The sequence below is a fragment of the Psittacula echo genome (assembly GCF_963264785.1).
Source record: "Psittacula echo genome assembly, chromosome: 2".
NCBI classification, from domain to species: domain Eukaryota; kingdom Metazoa; phylum Chordata; class Aves; order Psittaciformes; family Psittacidae; genus Psittacula; species Psittacula echo.
In genome coordinates this window covers 57,821,042-57,848,329 of record NC_137737.1, presented here as the reverse complement: position 1 = coordinate 57,848,329, position 27,288 = coordinate 57,821,042, and the positions used below count along the sequence as shown (strand labels likewise).

The window sequence follows — 27,288 nt, the reverse complement described above, 5'->3', positions numbered from 1 at the left end:
ACCTGAAGTATTTTCATCAACATCTCTCTTGTACAGCACAGAGATATATAAATAATAAGTTTTATCTTATTTTGGAGTGTTTCTAATGGTTATTGGTGACCAGCTCACCCAGCACAGGAATGTGTCTAGTCCTCTTTGTGTGTGCGTACAACTTCGGAGCTTATTTCTGGTCTAGACAGGGAGTGTGGTGGACCTTGATAGAAAAAGGGACAGTTTGCCCTTTTTCTGCAATGTTTGCTTGACTTGTTAGTCCCAGCTAAAAACACCCATTTTAAGAATAGCAGCCATGCAAGCAGTATAGCCACAGACAAGTTTTATTTCCTGCAATGGTGGTTGTTTAATTAGCAGATACCAACTAATTGGCAGGTACCTGCATGAGAAACAGGGAAAGAACCTGTTTTGGAAGTCCTCAGAGTATTTCACAGCTATCAGTGTGAGATCTCCAACCTGCCTGTGTTTGTTTTCCAGTGAGGCAGATCAAGCTGGTGAAAGGTCTTCAGCACTTGGAAGTCTCTGAGAAAGGGACTGTCACCTTTGAAGTGGAGGTGTCACATGAGGATGTGGAAGGGACCTGGCAGAAAGATGGTGTTCGGCTGAACCCTGCATCAAATATCAATATTGGTGTTCTGGGGAAGAAACATTCACTGACTCTTTCTTCGGTGACTCTTGAAGATGCAGGACTCATCTCTTTCAAAGCAGAAGGCATTTTTTCATCAGGGAGGCTCACTGTGACAGGTACACAGACCTGAAAATCTCAGGCCCTGGTTGGTGTGGGGCATGGCTGTCTTCTCCTGTCCCAGAGAGAGAGCTTCTAAGAGGGCAACAAGCTTTCCTTGTAACTGCAAGGGATGTTAAGCAGTAGACTATCATCTGTAAGGTATCCTTCTAATGTCAACAGGATTATTGTAACATCATTGTCCACAGAATAACTTATGATGATGTGCTCAAAACAATGAGATTTTGTTCTCACAAACATTATTAAGCATGGAAGCTAGGCTCTGACTATATCCATCATTGCTTGTGCCAGATGGCCCAGGAGACCTAATTCCCCACTAACTGGACTTCCTCTTCTTTTGCAGAATTGCCTGCGAGAATCAGCAAGCCTTTGGTAGACATCAGTGTAACTCAGAAGGACAAAGTCACATTTGAGTGTGAGCTGTCCAAGCCCAATGGGATTGTTAAGTGGTTCAAGGTACAGCACTTACTGTAGAGTGGTATTTTAATTTCTAACTTCTCTGGAAGGGAATGGGAGCCTTTGATTTCACTTCCAGGGGGTGTGAGTCTCCACCTTTGCTATACAGCTCTTAGCACTAGTCTTTTGTCCCTACATTCATTTGCTTGCCCAGTTCATCGCTGTTATTTATTTACTGGGTGTGTTTATTGGCTTAAAAGTTAATGTTTTCTATTCTTGGAGTCCTGAGCTTCATGCCTAGCAGTTCTCACTCAGGATTTATAGCCTCACTGGGAACTGTGGTTTAAGGTGAAGTCTCAATTGCCTTTACAGCTGATAGTCATTTTGGGGATCACCTTAGGCATTTCATGTACCTTCCTTTGGGCTCAGCTGATACTTCCCTTAAATAGGGATAACAGTATTTCTTCAAGGTAATGTCTGTGAAGGGGCTTATTGATGACCCTTTACAGTGCCTTAAGCCTTCAAGCAGGTGTCTAAGGTCAACCAAAAGTCGTGCATGTTCTTCAGCCATTCCTACTTCATGAAAACTTTGCACCATACGTAAGTTTCAGCATATGCTCCAGTAAGCACAATTCCGTTAAATTCAATGAAACAGGTGAATTAAGTACAGATCTGAGTGATTGTTTTGTTCACTGCAGACACAGAAGAGCTGACAGTGATATGGGTTGGCTTTTTCTCTTCTAGGATGGGAAGGAGCTCCGGCAAAGTAAAAAAGTGGGGATTATTTCCCAGGGAACTAAGAGAAGCCTTATTATTCACAAGTGTGAATATGAAGACCAGGGAACCTATATATGTGAAGTAGCTGAAGAGAAGACATCAGCTACCCTAAAGGTTCATGGTATGTTTCACTGAAGTAGGGCATTACATCTACTGGTACATTTTTGACTACACAGCAAGAAATGCTTTGTGGACAGTTCATATATCTCACAATTACTCATTTTGGTCTACTTCATCTTCTTAGTGAGAAAGTGCTGGCAGAGCTGTCCAGTGCTTGCTCTATCCTTAGAGGAGCATTTTGGAAGAGGTGCTAGCTTAGTTTTTCCATTTTTCATAAGTGATTCCTGTTCTCTGGAATTTGAGTGGCATTTCTAGATTGTCAAGTTAGCAAACACAGAATAACCTGACATAGAGCAGGTTTATAATGGCTGGTGCTGACATGGTTTGGTTTAGGTTCTGCCATTGTCACAGGGGGACTTTGCCTGAATAAGTACTGGAAAAGCCTTGGGTATGATTTCAGGAATTGCTCTAATTTTTATGTTGTAAATCCTAAGGAAAGGATTGTGATTTATAACTCTGCATCTCCTCTTTATGCTCAAGACAGTTTTTTCCTTTGTGTCTTGCACTGTGCAACTGGTCAAGCATTAGACATACTTTGTCACCAGGCTCTGAAGCACCAGAGAGAAACTAGTGCTAAAGGCCAGATACTAGACATGTCTGCTGTGCCCTGCAGTTGTTTTTTTTGAGCAGGACATCTGAAGACAGACCAGCTTTTATTGCTTACTAGATGCTGTCCTCATGTGGCCACTTAGGTTTAGCAACATCTTCATGAACATCTGTCCTGTTCCACTGCTCTGTTGGACTCCCCCTTTTCTCCATGATGTTGTGATTGGGATGGGTTGCTATTTGAAAGCTGGCTGGTTTTCATTTGAACCCTGCTCCTGAGGCTAAATTGAGATGTATCAAGGAGTTGCTTTTCAAAACGAAAGGGCTGCAACAGCATGGAAATATGGGTTAGTTCTTGCATAAATTAGTGCAAAATTGCAGATTTAAAGAGGATTATACTGAGTTCGGGAGACCTTGGGTAAAAGATATATCCTTGTTAAACATGTGGCAGAGATTGTAGACTCCTATTTAGTTTTCATTTGTAGATTTTCTTATTTAATGTGTTTAACTTCTTTTAAAGCCTGTATGAAGTTCTGGCATCCATAAAACAGTTTTGAAATGAGCTCCACTATAGCTTGTAATTTTACTTGTAGGTTCAAGCAAAAGAAATGTATTTACTGTGCTGAAGAAAGAAACGACTCAGGGGAGAGAGATTGATCTAGGATAAAACACAATCTCTGTTTTTTTTTCCATGCAAGTATGCAGAAAGTAAACATACCACACTCAGTTATGGAGAAACCCCAAATAAATATTTGTCTCTGTGATTTCACAGCCCGAGATATCAAGATTGTTAAACCACTGGAAGATGTGGAAGTGAATGAATTTGAGAGTGCATCTTTTGTCTGCGAGATTTCACATGATGAGGTCCAAACCCAATGGTACAAAAATGACAGCAAGCTGAAGGCTGCTGACAATATTAAAATGCGTCAAGATGGTAAGATGAAAAAGGGGGATCTCATTCTTGAATGGGGATGGGTTGGAATAGGTGCTGGTATGGGAGACTAGGCAAAGAGGTCTGACCTCCAAAACCGAGTTAAAAAGGTTCAGCAGAGAGTTCTGCTTTTGTTCCGTGGCTGCAGCTGGGCTGGGATAGTGACATAGGGGTAACTTTAATAAGGCAAGTTCGGTGTCATCCTACCATCCCATGCTGCCAGCAGTGAGGTAGGAATTTCTATCATCTGGCAGTGGGTGGGATCCTTCTGTTTCAAGTACTGTCCCGATGGTGGTGAGGGTCACATTCTACCAGTCCTTGGAGGGGCTGACGCTGGGTTATCCTTTGATGCAGGGATGTAGACATAGGAGAATGGTAGGACTTGTTGCCATGAGAGCGGGTGGTGATGCTGAAACCAGATGGGTGGTGCTCAACCTGGCAAAGTATCTTGGAGAGCGAAGCTGTTTGCTTGGGTGAAACTGTCTGGTTGTGCATCTCTTCCCAGGAAAGACTTATTCACTGACTTACACGTGTGTCCAAGTCAAAGATGCAGCAGAAATCAAATTTGTAGCAGAAAAGGCAGAATCTCGTGCTCAGCTTACAGTAAAAGGTAATTGCATCTTTCATGCTAGTACTGCTTAAGCTCTTATATGTCACAAACCAACCAACTTCCCTCACTTTTAAAGTGAAGAAGGTTAACCAACACCTAGAGCTTTCAGGGAAAGCAAAAGCTCCTGCCTATCTTACTGCATGTTAAATATCAGCCTGGGAATTTACTTTTGCTAAATAACACAGTTTATTTTATCAGGAAGTTGGTTTTGTACCCAAGGTGTTAAAAGTCATGTTTGAACTTCAAGGGACAAAAAGCTGTAGCTTGACTTTCTCCTGCATTTCCTCTTTCTGGTGTGTGTTTAAAAAGAGCACAGCATTTTTTGTTATTATTTTTTGTTTTGGTGTTAAACAGTGTGGTAGAGACAGAGAGAAGGGAGATGTTTGAATTAAACCACTGAGGAGCTCAGAAAATCCAATATCGGCCCTTGCCATAACGGTGCTGTGTATTGTTGAGTAAATTACCTATTATGTCTACAGTTCAGTCGCTCAAGTGGTAAAATATGTCTAAAAATTTTCCTTGTGTACTTGCTGTGTGTTAGTTGAGTGCTTAGCACAGTGAGGATTCCTGTCATCGTCCAGACAACTGAGTATAAAAGAAATACAGCTAGTGGAGCTTTTGATTGTCACCTTTCATGGAAACTGTACTGTTTATTCCATCTTTTTTGACTCCTTTCAGAGCTGCCTGTGAAAATTGTGAAGCCTTTGAGAGATAAGATTGTTCTTGAAAAACATCGGGGATTCCTGGAGTGCCAGGTGTCTCGCGCCAATGCCAAAGTTCGATGGTATAAAAAGGATGTTGAAATTCACCCTAGTGACAAATATGAAATCGTGAGCGATGATGTCTATCGGAAACTCATAATCAACAATGCAGATTATGAAGATGAGGACATATACACTTGTGATGCCTTTGATGACAAAAGCAGTGCTAATTTCTTTGTTGAAGGTAGTAAACTTTTTTTCCCCGTATAAGATGCACTGGAAGGAGGATTGGGTGATTTCAAAAAGCCCTTACATTTACTTTAAAAAAACAATAACACTTTAAAAGTATTTTGATTTAACATTGATTTATTCTGAAGTCCATTGACAATGAATCCTTTCAGAATTATAAATCAGGAACATCCACGAAAATCAATATCTATATAGTTTCATAAGCAAAGTGATGAAAATCCTGTTCCAGAGAAGTTTGCGAAATGTACTGAAGAAAGTTTGTTGTAGAAAAGTTGCAGTAGCTTGTCAAAATCTTTTCTGCTATCAACACCTGCATTCCAATGAACCTTGTTTTCTATTTTATAGTGCCAAGTGTTTGATAAAGGATAGGAAGATGGCATTAGAAATAGGACTGTAAATCAGGAGATGGCGATTCTCTTGAGGCAGTGCCACAGTCTCAATGTCTGACCTATGACCAGCAGTATATATTTGATTTTATATTAAAAAGGCTGTTTAAAGGCCTTTCAAGCTAATAAATGCAGTATTCAAATGCAGAAAAGGTGGCATGAGTGTGTGGGTTGATAATGGCAGAGTTCCTTTGTGACTCATAAATCCCTGCTTTCTGATTCTATCCAGAGCAAGCCATTAATATTGTAAAGGAGCTGTGTGATGAAGATGTGACTGAGCCTGAAGAAGCCAATTTTGAATGTGAGATATCCATTCCATCTGTGAAGCCCCCCAAATGGTATCTACATGGAGAGGTCTTACAGGCAGGCAGAAACATTATCATGCATCAAGGAGGTACCATCCACAAGCTGACAATACTGAAAACAAGTACCGATATGACAGGCGTCGTTCAGTTCTCCATTGGCAAATCAAAATCCACAGCAAACCTGCTTGTCAGAGGTAATGTCAAGCACCCTGGCTTGATTTAGATCATGAAAGATGCTCCTTCCTATGGTGCCTGCAAAATAATTTTTCATACCTACTGTTTAATGTGGAGGGTGTACTGGGTGGTGTCTTCCAGGCTGTGTACCTGGAAGATATGCTTATTTCCTAATTACAAATTGTTGGGGGCAATGTTGGATGCACTCAATGAAACAACAATGTCTTAGGAAGGGATCTCATTAAATGACTTTGATGTGCCTGGTGTTCAAATCTATTGAGCTAGAATTAGTTTTTGGTTTATTTTTTTGTTCTTGACTTTACCAAAGAGGACAAAATAGATGAAATTTGCCAGGGGAGTTTATTTCTGAACTAGACAAGTTTGATAGCTCATTTACTTAATCCATTTTGTCGTTGACTTGATCTGGGACAAAGCTTCAGGGCTTTTTATCTTCCACTGTCACCATAGTAAAAATCTCCAATCACATTCTGAAGTCCTTGTTTTGTTTTTAATTTGCTCTTATCTGAATTAAAGCTTCAATAAGAGAATAATTCAGTAAGCACTTAACAGAACTGGGCCATGCATTTGGTAGTTAATATACATCATTGTGTTAATAGAAACCAGCATTTCCTATGGATCATCATGCTATTTTAACTTCAAAGCACATCAGCTCCGTACGAGAAACTTGTAGTACAATCTGAACAGTTCACAAAGCAGTTGCGAATGACATACGTGAAATTCATTGGCCTGATTAGGAACATATTAGAAACTTTTCTTCAGATTGATCCTTTCTTCTTTCCCAACCCTGCTTTGCAGATTACCACATCCAGATCACCAGGAAGATGGAGGACAAGACAGCTCTGGAGCGCCATTCAGTCATCCTGTCTTGCGACTTCAGGCCTTCTCCAAAGATTGTGAAATGGTTCAAGGGCCATGAGCTCATCCAGCCCTCTGAGAAATACAAAATCAAGCGGGAGGAGTATTCAGCAGAGCTCAAGATTTTGAAGGTGAAGCCTGAAGATGCTGGTGTGTACAAGTGCAGGGCTGGGAGCGCAGAGACTGAAGCCACACTCACTGTTGAAGGTAGGAGTGGCTTGCAGCAGTGGGAGCTTGCCCATTGCATGTCTTTATAGTTCAGTATTTCACTCTGGGTTTCTCTTCTTGAGTAGAGGTAGATTCCCACAGTTATCTTCTGCTAATTTTATATATATGTAGTATCACAAGAGAACTGATTGTATTATGCACTATGCTGATATTCCAGCACTTGTCATGAAGTAGGGAATGCAGGCAGAAGTGCACCACCTGGGTAAGGCAGAAATTCATGCATCTTTGTCAAGGCACGTTATTTTTCGTTTTATCCAAGGAACTAGAACCCTGGTACTTCCACTTAAAAATGTCCCTTACGTTAAACTGTTACAGGCCTCTGATTCTGGTGCTTTTGATTGTTGTTTTAATTTCCTGGCCGCTGCGTCAGCTTTTATAGCTGCTATATGCTTGTCATTAATAGCGATATTCTACCTTATTTGGGTATGGAACTATTTTTAGGCAATTCTTCACACCTGGTAAAACTGTAAGAAAAGATTTTCACTGTGTCACTTTCAGCAAGACTTGGAGGTGAGCCACAGAATCATTTCTGGAAGTCCAGAGAGCAGCTTTTGGTAACAGTTTGGTGTTGCAGAGGTTCAGCCAAATGACAGAATTATTTAATACTCTTAAACCCTCCTCTGAGTCAGCAAGTCCTTGAGGAACACCATTTCAGAAGCAGAATAGCTGCAAAGGGAAACCTCTGGCCAAAGACTGAGAAAGAAAAGAATTTAGTTCATGTTGCTCCCTAAACCTCAGCGAGTTGCTTAATCTCTTACTCTTTGTAGCCAAAACCATTGTCTTAATCTCGTCCTCTGTATCACAGTTTCCTTGGAAGTGAGTCCGGGATGATTTAATTATAATGTGCTTGTGCGTGTGCAGTGGCTAGCACAGAGGGATGAGTAAATAATCTAATAAACTCTAAACACTATGAAATCTGTTTGTGTTAACAATACTGATTTATGGTAACAGTGGTGATGGTGCACCTTGTTTTTTCTACAGCCCGCAATGTACAAGTACGCAAACACCTGCAGGATGTGGAAATTGAAGAAGAGAGCTCTGCTGTTTTCTCCTGCGAGCTTTCCCATGATGACGAGGATGTGGAATGGTTCCTCAATGGCACCCTCCTCTACACCAACAATTTCAATGACATCAGGAACATTGGCAATTGCTACACGTTGACAATGAAACAGGTCAAGCCTGAGGATGCTGGCACAGTGACAATGAAGTCAGACAAAGTGACAGAGAGTGTGCGTCTGAAGGTGATAGGTGAGTTGTGATTACACTCCTCCTGAGTGTGAATAAGAGATGTAAAGGAGATATTATGCACCGTATCCATGCAGTAAACCTGCTCATAAGCTTCACCTCTCTGGGGCCAAGCAGTAAGTGTATAGGGGCTTTCTTCCAGTGTAAGTTTCTACCATAGCTGATGATTTTTCTAAGGAAGATTGTTTTAGTATTCTGCCAACAATTTCCGTAAATGTTTACAATCTTTTTACTTATCAGGATAGTCTCAAGAGCAATTTCCTTTGCTTGTTTGTCTCTTCAATAGTGTATAGTCTATAAACTGTTGTTCTGAAGATTTTTGACTGCAGGAACCTGAGCTTGAGTTTATGTCTAAGGGTAAGGCACACCTTTAGGTAATCAATTCTGGAGCTGGACTCCAGCAGCAAAGACAAGGCAGTTTGCTGCTGTCCTTTGTATGTCTTGAAGTTCTGTCACATAACTGAGTAGCTGTGGTTTCACATGTTCTTCTGCACTCTCAGCAAGTTTGCAGATAACACCAAGCTGAGTGTTGCGGTTGACACATCTGAAGGTGCTTGGAGAATCATCTGTCTTATTTCCTTTGCATTTTTCCTCCTGATCATGTGTCATTTGTTCTTCCCAGAGTATCTGAATAATTTAACTCTTTTACTCTATCCACTCAGAGAGTCTGAAGGATTTCCTCTTCTTTTTTTTCATGTCTGGTCAAAAATTCCCCACTTTATAAATATCTTCCGTGTCAAATGTATTTTAGACAATGGGAATCAATAAGTCAAAGAGGCAAGAGGAAAAAATGTTCATGAGAGCAAGGGGTGCAGCATATCTTTTTATTGCTGTTCCTACTGCATAAATTGGTCATTGTGAAAAAGACAGTGCCATCTCTCTGGCTCTAAAAGACCTACATCCCAATTACTTTCCTTCACACGTATTTCCTCTAACCACCTGACCACTTTCCATGTGCAGACTGCTGCAAAGAGAAGGGATGTTCCCAGAGAACATCTACTCTTTCACGATGCAGACAAAGACTTCCTTAAATAGAGTCTATCTTGTTGAGTAGCTATTTCATAAAAGCTGCCCTTCTGGCCTTTGCAAGGCCATACATGCCACCTCCAATCACCATTCCCTGTGATGGGATCTCATGTCCCTGACAGATGCCCAGCACAGTGAAAAAAAGAGTTATTGCAATCTCACAGGTGTGCAGTGAAAAGAGGGACCATGATTACAGCACTGAATATCACAATCCATGATATGCAGTATGGGCTGCCTCTCTCCTTTCTTGCATCCTCCCATTAATAAATTCTGATTTCCCTAAAACTTGTGCCAGTCATGAGGTGTGAGACTGTTTTAGGTTCTGTACTGGTATCAGCAGCATTGCCAAGGGTTTACTTAAACTCTTTTAACATTTGCTATCAACTGAAAATATCTTGATTTAAATATCCTGGTTATTTTGTTTTGCTCATTAACCTTCAGAGAAGCCTGCTGTCTTCATGAAATCATTGGATGATGTTTTTGGTGAGGAGCGAGGTATGATTAAACTGGAATGTGAAGCCTCCAAAGAGAAGGTCAAGCCTGTTTGGAAAAAGGATGGTGTGAAGCTCACGTCTGATAACAAGTATGAGCAGATACAGTCTGGGAAGACCCTGAGTCTCCTTATCCATGACCTTGAAAAGACAGATGCAGGTTTATACACCTGTGATATTGGCACTGATGTTGCCAAGTCAAAGGTCAGCGTTCAAGGTAAGTATTGTAGATAATGGCCAGTCAAGGGATGTTGCAAATATGAGTGGGCTTGGGCACTTGGTCTCACACCTATTCCTCCATTAGCTTCACATAACACAGTGGTGTCTGAATAATCCCTGTTACCCTTTGATGGAAGTATATGTGGTGTTTCAGTGACAATCACTTCTCACGAATGTACTGTTTCCTTCCTGAACACTCCTGAGATGCAGAAATCCTCCCAGAAGAGTGAATTATTTCTAAACCAAACAAGCAAACAAACAAAATTTCAAACAAACAAACAATAAACCAACAAAAAAGGAAATCCCAAAACCAAACAAACCCCAAGCAGCTTGTGTTTCACATTTTAAGCTATTAGCTTAAAACAGTGGCTTAAAGCCACTGCTGTGGGAACACAAAAGTAGGACACCACTGTCTATTGAACAACCCAGCAGTTCAGCCTGTCGTCTAGTCCTTGTGGCTGCTTGAAGGACAGAGAATTGTTCATGGCTTTCAAATTTATATTGATAATGAGACAAATTTTGAATTTTTCAGATTTGAACACAAAGAGGGGTATGATGGTAACAAGCTAACAAACATCACATTTCTTGTATCAGCATGGAGAAAAACCTCACACAACATCCCAAAGCTTTTCTCCCTTCTAGCTCATTGAATCTCGAGTTTCTCCAGTGAGTGAGCTCTTCTTCATGCAGTCCTTCCAGAGCAAAGCCAAGAGATTCACGTGTCCCCTTTCCTATAGCTTTGTGGTGACTGAGTGGACAAAGTCTAAGAAATCCTTCCCATGTCAAATACGTCTGTAAAGAATTCAATGGTGTCCTGCCAATACAGTAGATACACCAGTGTGATGAATTAAAATGTTGATACTACTAATGTCAATCATAAAAGTCCTTTCTCCTTATATTAACCTACATTTTGTTTTCCAGAACTGAACATTGGCATCACCAAACGGCTGAAGAACACTGAAATCCAGGAGGGAGAAGATTGCACTTTTGAATGTGTTCTGTCCCATGAAAGCATTGACGACTTCAACTGGACACTGAATGGGAACAAAGTGGAAAGTCGAGGGCGATTTAAAGCCTCTAATACGGGTCGAAAATACACACTGAATATCAAAAGCGTGGTGCTTGACGATGCTGGGGAAGTAATTTTTAGTGCCCGTGGTCTAACCTCCAAGGCTTCTTTGGTTGTGAAAGGTAATGAGATCAGAAAGGTTCTGGGGTTTGATTTCTTGGGTGTCTTTTCATAAGGTGTCAGTAAACCATAAAGGAAAACTCTTGTTATGATTAAAGTGAATAGCAGCCTTTCCTGTGAGCCTTGAAGCACTGAGATTTATTTTTTTTTTTGTCCTTAAAAATAAGTGCAAGTCTGAAACCTTTTATAGATATTTGAGAATGGCAGAATACACTGGGTAACGCAATTGTACAGACAATTACCGCCCAGACTGTGTGCATCAGATACAATCACCCAAGGCTCCCCGGGTAGTTAGTGGAGAGAAGAAATAGGTAGTGTTCAGACATAGTTCATCATCCACAGTTAAACTTACTTAGGACAAAATAAATTGTTCCTTGAACTCTGTTACCTGCACTTAGCAGATCACTTCTGGCTGTATAGCAGCCCTGGGTTGAGCGCCTGTGCTCTCTGTAGTGTAGATGTCTGTTTTCAGTGAGATAGATCCCACCATAACTGCATGCCTACAGTAACTTCAGTGATGATGAAATGCCATCCCCTGAAATGAGTGACATCAGGACAAGTCTTCAGTTCCTGTAATCAATCATAATATGTGCTGAGACCTCATAACTGCAGTTAATATCTACTAAAGAGAAAGACTGTTTTTCCCCCTCCCTTTCCTACCACAATATGAATCACTCATTGCGGATGTGAAAACTTGCTGGATATTTGAATTGCAAAAAACCCAGCCATATAGTGAGTATTTTTAGTCAAAGTTCTTTTTTTGTTTGTTTATTTGTTTATTTTCCCTCTTTCTTCCCTTCAGAAAAACCCACTGAGGTTACAAAGGAGCTGGAGGATAAAACAGCAGCAGCAGGGCAGGACGTCAGCCTGAGTTGTGAATTGTCAAAACCTGATATGAACATTAGGTGGTACAAGGATGGCAAAACAATCCGAAAAAGTCAGAAATATGACTTGCACCAAGAGGGAACAAGGGCTATTCTGATCATCCATGACTCCACAGTCAAGGACAGTGGGGAGTACACTTGTGAGACAGAGGTCTCGAAAACGAAAGCCAGGATCACAGTTCAAGGTCAGTTGAAGCTTGCATAGTACTGGTACAAAAGGTGGAGTAAATATCTAAAACCTGTGGGAAATGATCCTGTTTAGGGAGACAGAAGAGCAGAACGTTTTAGTTTTCTAAAACATCATAGATTAAAAACCTTTTAAAAAAAAAAACCAACTCTGGAAAAAACACCTTGTAGTTACTGAAGAATCTTGTGTGCTCTCTCTCTCTTCTTCCAGAAAAACCCAATTATTTTGTCAAAGAGCTTTCAGATCTGAAAGTTGATGAAAGTGGAACTGCAGTCTTTATGTGTCAGAGTGAGAAAGCTGCATCCTCTGTGGTCTGGCGGAAAGGCATGGCTGAACTCAGGGCTGGTAGGAAATACGAGATCACACAGAAAGGACAAGTCCTCCAGCTGACCATAAAAAACTTGGAGAAGAGTGACAGTGACACTTACACCTGCGACATTGGTGATGCCCAGTCCAGGGCCAAGCTAGTCGTGCAAGGTATGCATGAGAGGAATGTGTTTGTACATCCCGTTCCTCCAGCAGAAAACATCATATGTGTAGACAGATCTATTTCTCAGCATATGGCTAACAAATCCTCTGATTTCTGGCTCTGTCTCATTCATGATGTATGTACACTGCACAGAGCATGGGGACAAAAACATAGGAACATGCAGAGCGATTCGTCAGTTTGAAGCAATTACACACGAAGTACTTTGGGTATGATTTCAAGCCCAAAATACTGATGCAAGGTGAGGCTGGTGTTCCTGTGTGAAGATGTGATAGATATAAGTCAGAATGCCTGCTATTAGATGAAGGAAAAATTATTCTGCCTCCAGGCTTTTCTCCATGTCCCTTGATGCCTCTTTCTGTTAGTAGCTTTTAAGACGAGAGGGGTAAATGAATGGTCCAGGGATCTTTAAGAGCTTGATGTCCCTCTGCACCTTAGAGATGAAGGGTACAACACGATCTCCAGATGAAAAGTACAAACCATCAGCTTTTAATTGAAGCTATGGGCAGCAAATGAGCTGTGGTGGCAGATGTTAACAGCAGGGCAGTGTTTAAGGGAAAGGAGTGAGGTTTGGTTGTTACTGTGCCTCACAGCTCCCTCAATGGAGCCCCAGCTGGGAGAAACCCTTGACCTGAAATTGATGAGACAGTGAATAGCAGGAACAAGTCAAGAATAGTCACACGGAGATGCAGTGGTGGTGTCCACTTATTCATTGTTATAGTTGGTTATTAAAAACTAGGGGGTAAAGGCAGGCTCTTCCACCTCTGATCATCTGATAAAGCAGTCTTGTGAAACAAAGAAGTGTGCTTAATCCCCATCATGGCCTCAGGATCTGATTTACCTGAATTCTCTGTAAGGTTTCTAATACCAGCTTCTCTGAGTGGAAAAAATGCCTGTCTGAAACAAAACTCAAGATAAAAGTAAAAAAACCCCTCTGTACTGGTTTTGTAAGTAGAAGCAACATCAGATTTATCTTTGTATACAGTGATAGCTTTACTTTATTTATTTATGAATTATTAAGTTATTTATTTATTAATAATTAAGTGTACATCTATATCTATACAGGCAGTTTTTTGGGCTGTTGTTTTGCTTCTTTTTATTAAAGCTGCAATCAGACGCTCTCTCCACTTCCCACTGTATTTATTGCTGGACTAAGCTCAAAGAAGGTGGGGCTGGGTGCTCCTGTCCCATAGGAAGCAAGTTATGTTGCTCTAGAAAAACAGAGGGGTTGTCAAGGGAGAGATGCTTGGTGATGTTTAGAGCCCAGTAATGCTGTTACTTCAGCACCCTTTTAGTCTTTACAGGTAGTTTCACAAGGAGAAACTCTGTAACATTGGATTTGCATTGTACTGGCTAGTTGTTCTGCTATGTGTTCTGGTGCTTTGAAGTTGTCTTCATCCTGTTTTGGTGTGCGTCCTGTATAAATTGTTTTCCTGTGAATGGTTTTTGTGTTCAATAACAGGAATTGTGTTTCAGTCTTCTGTGTCATGAACGTATTTCTTTCTTGAAATACTTGCATGGGAAATCTTGAAGTTTTCCGTGTCAATTTTCATGCTAGAAACTGAAGAATCCAGTAATTGATATATCTATGTTCCTTTCAGGCCAGAAAGTGCTAATAACAGAAGACCTGGAAGATGTCACTGTGTTAGAAGGAGAATCTGCCATGTTCAAATGCAGAATCTCTCCTGTAGACTATAGCAAAGTGCAGTGGTTTTTGGATAAAACCCCACTCCATACCAATGAACTAAATGACATCCAGTCTCAGCCTGGTGGATGTCACTTGCTAACATTGAAAAAACTCTCACTGAAGGACTCGGGGGTCATTACATTTGAAGCTGGTGATAAGAAAACATCTGCCAGTTTGATTGTTAAAGGTAACTCCATCATAAAAACTGCTGGAGAAGAAAGAATGGGTAGAAATAGGCATGGGTTAAGGTGGGTAGGTGAAAAAAAGAACAAAAAAATCTACAGGTTTAGTCATATCATATGTATACTGTATATGTTCAAGAATAGCATTACTTATATAATGAAGCTACAGCTACCAAAATCAGGGTTTGGTCTCCTGATTGACTGGACTTTTGTGAATTTAAAAGCATTGAGCCAGGGGGGATAATGTCTACCTTGGCCAATTTGGCTATTGGTATCTAGCTTAGGCTGCTTCTGTAAGCTGCGTAGAAAGACAAGCACTTCCAGGGAGCTGTTAATCTTCTCTGTCTTAATAGGCTATTTTGGAAGTGAATATCTGGTCTCTGAAGGCGTCTGTCCTCTTGTACCCTACACGACCAGTCTGAGCTATCTGCCTTGTTTTTAGAGAGTACTGTTGAGATGAGACCTGCTTTAGACGACTGGCATTGAGAAACCTGTATTTCAACACTTCATGCAAAATGAACTTTTCCATGTTCAGTCAGAAGGTTCAAACTAATCAGCTCACTATGAAAAGGTTTTAGGAGCATCATGGCTTCACCTTGCTCCTATTTAGTGAAATGTGAGAGAGGTCTTATTTATGTTCTTCAACAGGAATATTGTCTTGTTGGTTTCTCTCAGATGACATTGGGTATTTACTAAACAACACTTTATGGCATGACTGGTGCCTTCTTGAGAACTTTATAGTTGTGAACATCAAGTCATTTGTTGTTAATCTCAATCTATAGTTTTGATACAAGTAATCTTGAATGTAAATCTCATAGATTACTTCTGATCTGAAAATTCACACCTCTCCTGAAACATCTCAGATGGTTTTTATGTGATTCTAGAGAAGCCCTACATCTTCACAAAGGAGCTGGTTGATACTGAAGTCACTGAGGGAGAGGATGTGATCCTTCACTGTGAAACCTCCAAATCAGACAGCCCTGTAAAGTGGTGCAAAGATGGGAAGAGCCTTAGGAATTCTTCCAAGTATAACATCAGTCGGTCGGGATTTGAAGCCAAGCTTGTCATTCACAGGGCAGAAGAAAGAGACAGTGGCAGATATGAGTGTGAGGCTGGAGCAGCTAAAAGTAGTGCTGTTATTACTGTCAAGGGTAAGAGCATTTGGAGTGATGTTTTGGGTCCTAACTCGTCATCTAACACCAAGGTCAGAGTAAAAAATTGAAAGGATAAAAATGTGAAGCTATACTGAAAAAACCCCTCATGACTTTGCACCACAGTGCAGGACAAGTTGTCTGGAACAGCACCCAGATAAGTGACAGAATACAAAATAGGAAAATCCTTCATCTTACTTGTTTTTACCTCTATGAAGGTTAAGTGTCTAAGCTCTCTAAAGAATCATAGAATGAATCATTGAATCATGAGTGGTTTGAGTTGGAAGGGACCTTAGAGATGATTTAGTTCCAAACCCCTGCAATGGGCAGGGACACCTTCCACTAGACCAGGTTGCTCCAAACCCAGTCCAGCTGGAGATCCACCCAGCATCAGAGGTAATCCAGAGGAAGGACGAATCGTCTTCTGAAGCTGTCTCCACTGATGGCTTTCTAAATGGAGGGAGCTCACACACCCACACTTGTCTGGGTAATTGATTTAGCCAGCCAAATTTATCAAGAGTAATGCACCCAAATAGTGTCATCACGCAGGAGGTGCTATCTAAAGGACTGTTGTCTGAAATGAAACAAGAGTTCCCTGAACAAGTTAGATGAGCATGTTAGATAGGCGTTGGGTCTGAGCTGTGTCAGAACAGGGCTCATCTACTATACATCTTACAATCATTCCTGCTTGTCTTGAGTCACTGCCTAGCCTCAGGTTGAGGAGAAGCTTGGGTTTCTGTGAGTAAATCACTTGTTCATATGGGCAGGTTGAAGCAGGTACAGGGAGGTTATTAATGTTACAGGCTGTGTTTAGCCTGGCTGGTGTGCAGCTGGTATAATGTATTTGGGAAGGGCAGATCCAAAGCTGCACCTTGATTAAAGTAGTCAGTGTGAACGAAAAGAATTTGGATTGTTGGAATAGCTAACCTGAACCTCAGAACATGGAGAAGGAAGGCAAGCTGCTCAAAGTGTTTATACAGAGCACAAACAAACCAACTTAAGGCTGAGATCTACTGTGCAAGGGAAGAGAAGACCTTGATGATGTAATGAAGAAGAGGTGATGGTTAATGGTCCCAATTTGCTAGGTCTTTCTGTAGCACTAGGATGTTTTCTAAATACACGTTACACACAATAGAAAGATCTGTGTTGACTTCAGTAGGACCTGGATCTCACCCATGACAAAGAACAGTTTTCTGTTAGAAAAAAACCACGTTCATAATGTTACATAAAAGTCCATTTTTTCCTTTCTCTGTGAAGGGTGTGAATGGATATAGGATTTAAACACATGGATTCAAATCACCAGCAGATGTCAAGTCATAAATTACACTGAGTAGCTTCCTTTATATACTAGGGTCACATCAGAACAGCAAGATGCAAAACTAGCACAAAAAAATAAAGTCAGTAGCCATGTGACACTCAGCGTCCCAAACTAGAGGTAACAGAGAATAGGCTGCAGTTTTTCAATAGCCACAGGACACAACATAATGAATCAGTAGCTGACTTGCATATTTGTAAGACAGCAGAAGCCAGAAAGATGATCCTTCATAATCGGAAGGAAAAAAACTTCAATTGAGTTTTTTTCCCCCAAGAAGTGCCTTTCCTACACTAGCTCACATTAAAGCCTGAATGCAGGCTGTGACAGAGCCTGCATAGGAATCTTAACAGGGACGTTTTCGTGTACAGCTGTGCTTTCCTCTCTGTTCGCTCTGTGCTGGTTTTAAGTTTGTATTCATGTTGAATAAAACTACTTTGTGTGTTTTTTACAATGATAATACTGCTGGTCATGACAGTGAGTGCTTTGCTATTCCCATGTCCTCTGTGTTACAGAATCATAGAATGGTTTGGGTTGGAAAGGACCTTAAGATCATCTCGTTCCAACCCCCTGCCACGGGCAGGGACGCCTCACACTAGACCATGTTGCTCAAAGCTCTGTCCAACCTGGCCTTGAACCCTGTCAGGGATGGAGCATTCACCACTTCTCTGGGCAACCCATTCCAGTGCCTCACCAACTTTGCGGTAGAGAATTTCTTCCTTATATCTAGTGTGAGTTATGCTCCGAGAAGTTTTACATTTTTGTGCCAGTGATCTAGCTCTGACCACCCACCTGCAACGCTGCAATGCACTGCTTGTGTTGTTAATAGCAGTGCAGCACCTGCCACTAATGTTAATAATGACAACAACAGTAGTAGCAAAGTCTTTGATAGTACAGATAGTGGTTAAAAGGAAAATAAGCATATGGTCTCAAATCCTGTTTTGCTGCTTGAGAGTGCTGGCAGACAGATGTCAGAATCTGTTTACTCTTTGTTAGTGATTTTCCATTCCTGTGGTTTTCCAGCTTAATAACAAAGTCTGAAATAAAACCAGAAAAAATATTTCTGATCTTGTGTGTTTTCTTAAATACTTGCAATATTCTTTTTCAGAAACACCAGTTCTTTTCAAGCAAGAGCTCCAAAATGAAGAAGCTAAAGAAGGAAAACAAGTCAAGCTGACCTGTGAGCTCAGCAAACCTGATGCCCCAGTGAAATGGATGAAAGGAGACACCATTCTCTATGCCAGTGAGAAGTATGAATTTAAGCAGCATGGTACTGTGGCGGAGCTCATTATTCGAGACGTCAAATCAATAGATTCTGGAGACTATACCTGCAGCACTGGGGAACAGAAGACCACTGCTCGGGTGAAAGTAAATGGTAGGCACAGTTACATATATTGCCACACTTTTTTAATGCATTGGTTAATAGATCTTTTGTTTTAAAAAGTCACATAGCACTTCTCTGTGTTTTCTTTGTGGCAATGTCATCTGCAAAGTGATATGTAGCATTCACAGGTAACATTGCATACTTGTAATTACTTGTATATATTTAATTCATGTAATCTCACATTACATGCCTGGGATTTTAAATATGTAATTTCCCACAGAGCAAAAAATAAATAAGTGCAGAGGGTTCATTTTCTATATCCTACATTCCATAATTCCTGACCTATCAGCTATTTTGCATGGCTGTGATTAAGATTGGAGTTAGACATGGAGACCAGAAGCATTGGGGCACAAGAAGATGAAAACATAAGTCCAGTCACTAGCAAGTTGCAGGTGGTGAACTGATGGATGCTTAGACCCCTGAATTACCCAAAACATACTTTTAAAAGACTCTCAGATGCCATCTGCACTCCACAATGGCCTTAAACAAATACAGTTCCTATAACAGTATAGCAAAAGTAGTATGTGCTAGAGCTGAAAGCAGGAGAGATACAGGGCATGAATGCTGTCTTGGAGCCCTCCAGCTGCATCATCAGCATCAAATGGTTTGGGTTGGAAAGAACCTTAAAGCTCATCCAATTCCAACCCCCCTGCCATAGGTAGAGACACCTACCACTAGACCAGGTTGCTCAAAGCCCCATCTGACCTGGCCTTTGTTAGGTGAGGATGCCCAGAGGACTATGAAGGAGTCCTTATTAAAGATAAAAGAAACCTCCAACATATTCCCAGGAATCTACAGTGAGGTGATAACATCTGAGGGAGAGATTTCTTCCTGCTCCCAAGCAGAATCACCTTGATGCCACATACATGAAGTGCACTTTGATGCCAAGGGAGGGTCTAGGGCTGCTCTGCTCATATGGAAAAAGGCTGGTTTTAAGAAGTAAGAGCTGTAATGGGCCATTTGTTATACAGCAGGTCAAGAGAGCATGTCCTAATCTTTGGTTCTATTTTCTAGCTGTGCCTGTTCTTTTCAAACAAGCCTTGGAGAACACAGAAATGGAAGCAGGGAAATCTGTCTCCTTACGCTGTGAACTCACAAAAGCTGATGCCACTGTGGTGTGGAAGAAGGGAGAAGTCACGCTCCAGGCAAGTGCCAAATATGAAATGAAGCAGAAGGGGACAGTGGCAGAGCTGGTGATTCATAATGCAGAGCCAGAAGATGCAGGAAGATACACCTGTGACACGGGAGACCAGCAGACCACAGCCCAAGTCAAAGTCCATGGTAGGAATAAGACACCTGCTTGTGACCATTTGTTATTGTTCTTGCCATGGTCCTGCCAACTCCTGCACATTTATAGTGAACATTCAGAGAAAAGTGATCAGTACAAGCAAAAGGCAGCTCTGGCCGGGTCTTTTATGTTTTGTAGGATGATAACTTCATGCTAAAACATAACAAACAAATATACCCAACAACAAAATATCTTTCCTTGCCTCTGAAATAACTGTTCTGCTTTCTGCTCTGGGTAGAGGTGTTTGGGTGAGCTCTAAGCCAGGAGGTAAGAAGGGCCTCAGTTACACATTTTGTTAAAGAATATGCAATCCATTTCTGTGCTTTCTTCTCTAATCAGCAGGATTTAGGTAGCAGAAGGGTAATTACTTTGATATTCTAATTATTGGAAAATCATTGTTTTCTTTTTATTTCCCCCCAGACTCATGGTGTGCTATTGTAAGCGCAAGTAGAGTCCTGGAAATGCAGGCAGGTCAGAGCTTATTAGCTGTGTCAGGAGAATTTGTTTCTACTTTAGGTCCCATATAAAGTCACCAGTTGGTAATGATGCTCCAAAGTAAAATGGGAATGCTTCATTCCTCAGCTGTCTCTGTGCTTGTTAAAGAAGAGCTGAAGAACGTAGAAGCTGTGGAAGGTGGGACAGCCACCCTGCAATGCCAGCTGAGCAGAGAGACCCCTGTGGAGTGGAGGAAGGGGCACACTCTTCTCCGGCCAAGTAACAAGTACAAGATGAGGCAGGAGGGCACGGTGGCTGAGCTGCTGATCCACGATCTGGACCTAAGGGATGCTGGAGAATATACATGTGTAGTGGGGAACCAAAAAACCACAGCAGCTTTGTCAGTGAATGGTAAAAAGTCAGAAATAACCTGTGAAACTCTGGAAAGTTTCTGTCCATCTCTTCTCTCCTCCTCTCTGTACATTCCCTCCCATTTTCCTCCTCTCTGTATGTTCCCTCACAGCATCAATGTCATTCATGTCCTGCTTCTACTTTTTTCACCTTTCTACTTTTTCACGTTGCCACGTCACTCCTTTACCCAATTCCCATCCACAATCAGCTTTAGTTATGCCTGCTGTTGAATATGTGTGTGTTTCATTGTCTTCTAACCTTTCCTCAAGTGAAGGGTGCTAACATGCACGTATGTGCTCCTGAACTAGTGCGGAAACATAAGATTCCTTGGGATTTTCTGTTAGGGAGGGTTCATGACCTTTAATGATGAGAATGAGTTTGTCATTTGCATGCATGATCCCAATCAAGATCACGCATGCTTTGATTCCTACAGAACAATTTACTAGATTGTTTTTTTACCATCTACTAAAAAGAAAGGCAGGATGTGCTTAAAGATAAGGGTGTTGGAATAAGGCTTATGTAGTCATACGATATTTCACGATGCAGCCGCTGACCAGAGATCTGGGCAGGGCCTTGGATTGCAACCGTTTTCATTCTGCATCTCTCAGCTCTGCCAGTCCGTTTCAAGAAAGAGCTGAAGAATGAGGAAGCCACTGAGAGCGGGACGGCCACGCTGCAGTGCGAGCTGAGCCAGGCAGTGGGCTCAGTTGAGTGGAGGAAAGACGGAAAGGTGCTGATGCCAAATAGCAAATACAAAATGAGACGGGAAGGACGTTTTGTTGAGCTGGTTATCCAAGACCTAGACTTGACAGATGCTGGGAGCTACACCTGCGTGTGTGGAGACCAGAAGACAACAGCTGCTTTGAGAGTGAATGGTAACCATTCTACCCATGTTTCTCATTAAGCCTGAAACTTAGCTTACTTGGCAGTATTTACTGGTCATCCAAAACTTGGTTAGCGTGATTTCTTAGAGGTTTCATGCTGTCCGCTATTTGGTGTGAAAGAGCCACTCTGTTAGAAAATATTCCTTTGAGCTTTTTTTGCTTTGAGACAGCACAGCTATATTGTATATTGTTTTCTCTAATTTATTTCTTTCTACTCTAGGAGGTTTTAACCACGTTCAACTGTATCCACCTAGCAGTAGTGCGTTTTCGGTTAAATATGTAAAATACAGCTCAGTAACTCACAGCAGAATCCAGTTCATTTCACTATAGTGCTGATTCCTTCTCTGTTGGTATTGCATCCTTCAGCCTTGCCTATCCTCTTCCAAGAAGAAATGTTGAACAAGGAAGCTACAGAGGGGGAGACAGTCACTTTGCACTGTAAACTGAGCAAATCAGCCCTGGTTGAGTGGAGAAAGGGGAATATGGTCCTCAAACCAAGTGAAAAATACAAAATAGAGCAGGATGGGCCCATTGTGGAGCTGATGATCCGGGATTTGGATTTGGCAGATGCTGGTGATTACAGCTGTGTGTGTGGAGATCAACAGACTACAGCCGCTTTGGCAGTTAATGGTAAAAAGAAATTCTTCACCCATCCTCCAAGTAAACCTGCATAGTTCTCTTTCCTCCCTTCCTCTTTCTCTCCTGCTTCATCTGGTTCCTGTACACTTTCTATTCTTCCTCCTGCTGATTAATTTTTCTATCCTATTTTCCTTCTCTTTCTCTCCTTTCACCTGGTGCCCTCTTGATGTGCTATTTGTCTTCCTAGGTGCTATGTTCAAATGATAAGCAGAGTACAGGTCCCTAGCTCAACACAATCTCCCTAGTTCTGTGTAGCTACTTGTCTGAAAGTTTTCCCATAGGGATTGACACAAAAGTGGGAATTAAATTTACTTTTTGTAACTTGCACTGCTAACACTTGCAGCTCCTGAGAGTTACAAGTTTTGTCGATGTAAGATGCTACACAAGGACTATTTTAGCCTTTTATGCTCCTGCTATTCCCGGCCCTTTTTAACCAATTTTGGCCTTCCTCTTCCGAACCATATACCTTGTCTCTGTAGAAAGCTGACAGCACATTAATTACTGCTCTTTTTTCAAGGGGCTCTATTTACAAAAAATAGAGACAGTGCCATGAATCAGACACTTCTGTAGAACTGCTGCTTTTCTCAAGGGAAACAAGGGAAAGCTCTGTGTCTCATATTGAAATGCAGCCTCTAGTTTTTCCCCTTTGATTTTATGGTGTATAAAGTACAGGATAGATGGCTCATCAACTAAGTCTGGAGATAGACAGACTTGCTTTTAAAGCAAGTTTTAAATTGGGAAGACCAAAAATCAAAAATCAGTGTGAGATCTCTTTTGAAATGTTAGATATGGGAACAAAATTCTGGTGTATGAAGGTCTTATGGCTTCAGTGACATGCAGCTTCAAGGAGATGAGAATGAGTAGATCGTAGGTCAGGCTTTCTCAGCTTTGATGCCATGTCTGTATTACGTTTACTCTGCAGTCCTGCCTGCTCTTTTCATCAAAGAACTGATTGATGAAGAAGCCACAGAAGGTAAAACTGTCACTCTGCACTGTGAGCTGAACAAGGCTGCTGCCAATGTGGAGTGGAAGAAGGGACTCAAGACCCTCAAATCAAGTGACAAATACAAAATGAAACGTGAAGGTGGTGTTGCTGAGCTTATAATTCAAAATCTAGATGCAACGGATGCTGGAAATTATTCCTGTGTGTGCGGAGACCAGCAGACTATGGCAGTTTTAACAGTACATGGTAAAACAAACAAAACAAGACACATCCTGAAATTAACTATCCTGTTTTCTCTGTTCATTTGGACAGATACATGGTTACTACTACCATCTCCTTCCTTCTATCAGACCCTTATCCACAGCTTACTGATACCAATGAAGTGCTCACATTGGTGTCAGTGCAGCTGGGGTGCGTAGCACAAGAGAGGTATCAGTGTGCAAGCTCAGAGTATAGGCAACCAGAGTTGCTGCTACTGTTTTTATTAGGGTCCATCATTTTGATTTTGCCTTGGAAGTTCCTTTATTAGATTTCTCATTATGCTCAAGCACACTAAAATGGGTTACCTCAAAAGCATTATGACTTAGGGATTTTAAAGTTTAGTAACATTCTAAAAGGTAGGTTATTCCCTGGAATCTTATTCCTGTACTCCATTCCTGGGACAACAAGGTGCTTTTATACCTATGGCCCAGTTGTCTTTGCATTCAGTTGCTGTCCTGTGTAAAGCAAGCCCAAACCTTCTAAGGGGTGACTATTCTTAGAGAGATCTTTGATTTTTACTGCAACTGACATGTTTGAAAAGATATGTCAGCTCAGGTGAAAATCCTTGTTTGTATTGAAATGAACAATTTCATTTCAAACTGGCATTTAGAATGAAACTCTAGTGTTTCATTTTTTTTAATGTACAATGCCTTTCTGTTTGCTTAAGCATGTGAAAACATAGCAAATGCCCTCCCATTCTGGTTTTAAAAGTCATATAAGAAAACCATTTTTTTCCCCCAGAAATTTCAAGTTAGTATTTGTTCTTTTTGCTTGAAATTTCATAGGAAAAGAAATTGGGTTTTCTACTTCTGTTTGTATTGATTTGTGCTTCTGAGTACATGTAAACCAGCTCTACAGATTACTGCAAGCATTGAATGCTTTCCTGGTTATGACATTTCTTTCCTCATACTGATTCATTGAGACTATTGAGCATCTATGTTCTTGTACTGGTAAATCAGTTCAAGAAAGGAAGGACATGGAATATTAGACATCGATGTTTAATTTTATCACTTCTGAGCATTACATCTCACTGCTCGTATTGCTGTCCTTCAGCTTTGCCTGCATTTTTCAAAGAAGGATTGAAAAATAGAGAAGCCACAGATGGTGCAACAGCCACTCTGCACTGCGAGCTGAGCAAGGTTGGAGTTCCAGTGGAGTGGAAAAAAGGGGAAAAAACACTCAAACCAAGTGATAAGTACAGGATGAGACAAGAAAATACTGCTGCAGAGCTGTTGATCCGAGATCTGGAGGTAGAAGATACAGGAGAATATACCTGTGTGTGTGGAGACCAGAAGACCTCAGCTGTCTTGACAGTCCATGGTAAAAAAGCCATTCTCGGTTATGATAGAAGTATCTCAAGGGGATCCCTTTTCTCTGAGAGGTTTCTTTTCCACTTGTTTTGATTCTGCAGCATTTTCTTGGTTTGCTGGCTGTGTTTCATCCCATCTCTGTTAGTTTCATCCCATCTGTCTGTTAATTTTAAATTGATGGCTTTATAAGCAAAGTAAAGAAGAGTTGTGAGAATTTCTTATCTTAGTGTTCACTTTTTAACAGCGAAAAAGGCACCTGTATCTAAGGCCAAGAATGAGAATACTTCCAGCAGTAAGATTATACTCAGAGGGTTTGTCCTTATATCTCACTGGCATCAGTGGATTTTAGTCCTTAACTCAAAGGAAAATTATTTAAAAATGCAGAGCTCACTTAGTGAGAGGATTTTCAATTCAGGAACGAATGACTGTTGTCTTCTGCAGGACTGTGATATATTCTGTCAAGGCAATGGTACTTAAAACAACCTCACCAAAAATCCAAACAGCACCCCAAATCATTATTTCTAAGGTCCTTATTTAGGGAGTAGTGAAACAGATGTTGTTCCAGTCTCTGACATGGTGAGTAGCGATGGGCTTTCGTTACCCCTCCAGAAGAAGCAGTTCCAATAGATGAAAGGGTAGTTTTGATTTGAGATATATCTTAAGGATAAGGTGATTCTAAGAACAGGGAAAACACTGTGGAGGCAAAACGCACAGATTTTCTGCATGTTTTTACTTCCTCTTCTTTCTCCCAGCTGGAGGTTCTTTCTTCCAGCTGTTCCTCTCCTCCTTTGAGCTGGCTTTTTCTTCCCTGTTCAAGTTGCTCCCTTTTTGCTTTAGTGGCATACCACAAGGCAACTTAGTTAAAAAATAACTATCCTGTGTTCCTGATATTAGAGCAGTTGTGTCATTGGAAATTGTGGCTTAAAGGTGCACCTGAAGCTATATTACTAATTTTTTCTCTGACCCAGGAAGATAAATTATGATGTCAGGAAAGGAAGAGATCTCCAGGTAGAGATCTTGAGCTGGCAGTGCTGTTAACTGAGGCAATAACTTTCAATCGAAAGTCAAGCCATTAATGTTGAAGATAGATGATTTCAGACTAAAATAGATAGAGAGGACTACTGGAACCAGCTGGGAACTGATGAGCAAGCTGCATAAGTCAACATTAGAAGCAGATCATGATGGCAGCTATTCCCATGAGATCCTGCAGTAGTTTTCTAACAGATGCAGTTTTCAAGACTATATGATTTGTTTTCCTTTAATAGCGAAGGACTAGCTGCAGGACCTAATGCTAAATTCCTCAAGGTCTGGTTAATGGTTTTGACATCCTTTCTGTTTATATTGCATCCCATAGCTTTGCCTGCACTGTTCAAAAAAGAGCTTGTCAATATAGAAGCCACAGAAAACAAGACAGCTGTTCTACAGTGTGAGCTAACTAAATCCACTCCAGTGGAGTGGAGGAAGGGGCTAAAGGTCCTCCAGCCTAGTGAGAAGTACAAAATGAGACTGAAGGATACCATTGCTGAGCTGACAATCCATAGCCTGGAGGAACAAGATGCGGGAGATTACACATGTGTGTGTGGAGACAAGATGACTACTGCATCCCTGACAGTGCATGGTAAAATACAGAAGTTTAGTAGGAATTTTCTTCTTTGTCACCTGTGGTCTCATGCAGGATCACAAACTGCTCTTAATCTCATTTATTATTTTAATTTTTTATGAAAGCTCTATCAATCATTGGGAATATCTTTTACTGAAAGTCATTCACTTAGGACAGATAAATAGCATCATATAGACTTTTCTGTCCATTCCCTTTCCTGTAAATGGAATCTGGAAGCACCAGATAATGAAGAAGTTGATGAAGTCATAAATAGCACTTGTAATATTTTCATTAATTAATTTACTTAGGTCATATCACTGAAATGTAACTTTTTTCTTGAATGGAATTGAAAGGTGCTCTGTTACGATAACAAATGAGAAAGGCAGGTGAGCACGATACATTTCAGCCTGTAATTTGAAACAACATGGTGTTCATTTTTATTGTTAATTTCATCTTAAGACAGAGCTGTGCATAGTTCCTTGAAAGCTTGGGATGAGCTTTCTGTTGTTATATCTTAAAATGACTTTAAAGCATACCTTCTACTACTGAAATTTTTGGTTTTCAGTTGTGACATACTGAATGTGGTGTTGCAAAGCAAAAGGCAGGGATGCCCCTGAAATAATTGCTTGCCTCTCAGGTACTATATAGTCTAAAACTTTTAGAGATTAAAGGCTTTTAAACCAGTGGAGCAGTCAAGCCATAGTATTTCATCGATTTTAAAGTGCTCTCTCTTCACCTGTGATCTTCAGCACTCCCTCCACATTTTAAAAAAGAGTTGAAGAATGTGGAAGCCACAGAAAATGGCACAGCGACTTTCTGCTGTGAACTGAGCAAGCCCGTAGCTGCTGTGGAATGGAGGAAAGGAGACAGAGCCCTGGAGACAAATGACAAGTTCACCATGAAATGCGAGGGCACAGTTGCTGAGCTGGTGATCTGTGATTTAGATCTGACAGATGCTGGAGATTACACATGCTGTTATGGAGATCAGAAAACCACCGCCGTGCTAAAAGTGAATGGTAAAAAAGTGTATATATATAC

The 27,288-nt window shown here is 41.0% G+C and overlaps 1 protein-coding gene across 1 annotated transcript in view; it reads left to right on the top strand.

The window, feature by feature from the left end:
- Positions 1-27,288, top strand: part of OBSCN (obscurin, cytoskeletal calmodulin and titin-interacting RhoGEF) — a gene marked incomplete at both ends in the record, with an annotated part of 174,394 nt that overhangs the window by 42,686 nt on the left and 104,420 nt on the right. Inside the window, 24 exons of the mRNA XM_080609638.1 lie at positions 469-735; positions 1,080-1,192; positions 1,877-2,030; positions 3,348-3,509; positions 4,012-4,116; positions 4,795-5,061; positions 5,682-5,951; positions 6,748-7,014; positions 8,017-8,283; positions 9,748-10,014; positions 10,938-11,207; positions 12,008-12,274; positions 12,487-12,753; positions 14,365-14,637; positions 15,517-15,783; positions 18,204-18,470; positions 19,494-19,760; positions 20,350-20,613; positions 21,222-21,488; positions 21,864-22,127; positions 23,059-23,325; positions 24,394-24,660; positions 26,005-26,268; positions 27,000-27,266. Of these exons, the coding sequence (XP_080465764.1) occupies positions 469-735; positions 1,080-1,192; positions 1,877-2,030; positions 3,348-3,509; positions 4,012-4,116; positions 4,795-5,061; positions 5,682-5,951; positions 6,748-7,014; positions 8,017-8,283; positions 9,748-10,014; positions 10,938-11,207; positions 12,008-12,274; positions 12,487-12,753; positions 14,365-14,637; positions 15,517-15,783; positions 18,204-18,470; positions 19,494-19,760; positions 20,350-20,613; positions 21,222-21,488; positions 21,864-22,127; positions 23,059-23,325; positions 24,394-24,660; positions 26,005-26,268; positions 27,000-27,266 (5,877 nt within the window). The remainder of the gene's footprint in view (positions 1-468; positions 736-1,079; positions 1,193-1,876; positions 2,031-3,347; positions 3,510-4,011; positions 4,117-4,794; positions 5,062-5,681; positions 5,952-6,747; positions 7,015-8,016; positions 8,284-9,747; positions 10,015-10,937; positions 11,208-12,007; positions 12,275-12,486; positions 12,754-14,364; positions 14,638-15,516; positions 15,784-18,203; positions 18,471-19,493; positions 19,761-20,349; positions 20,614-21,221; positions 21,489-21,863; positions 22,128-23,058; positions 23,326-24,393; positions 24,661-26,004; positions 26,269-26,999; positions 27,267-27,288) is intronic.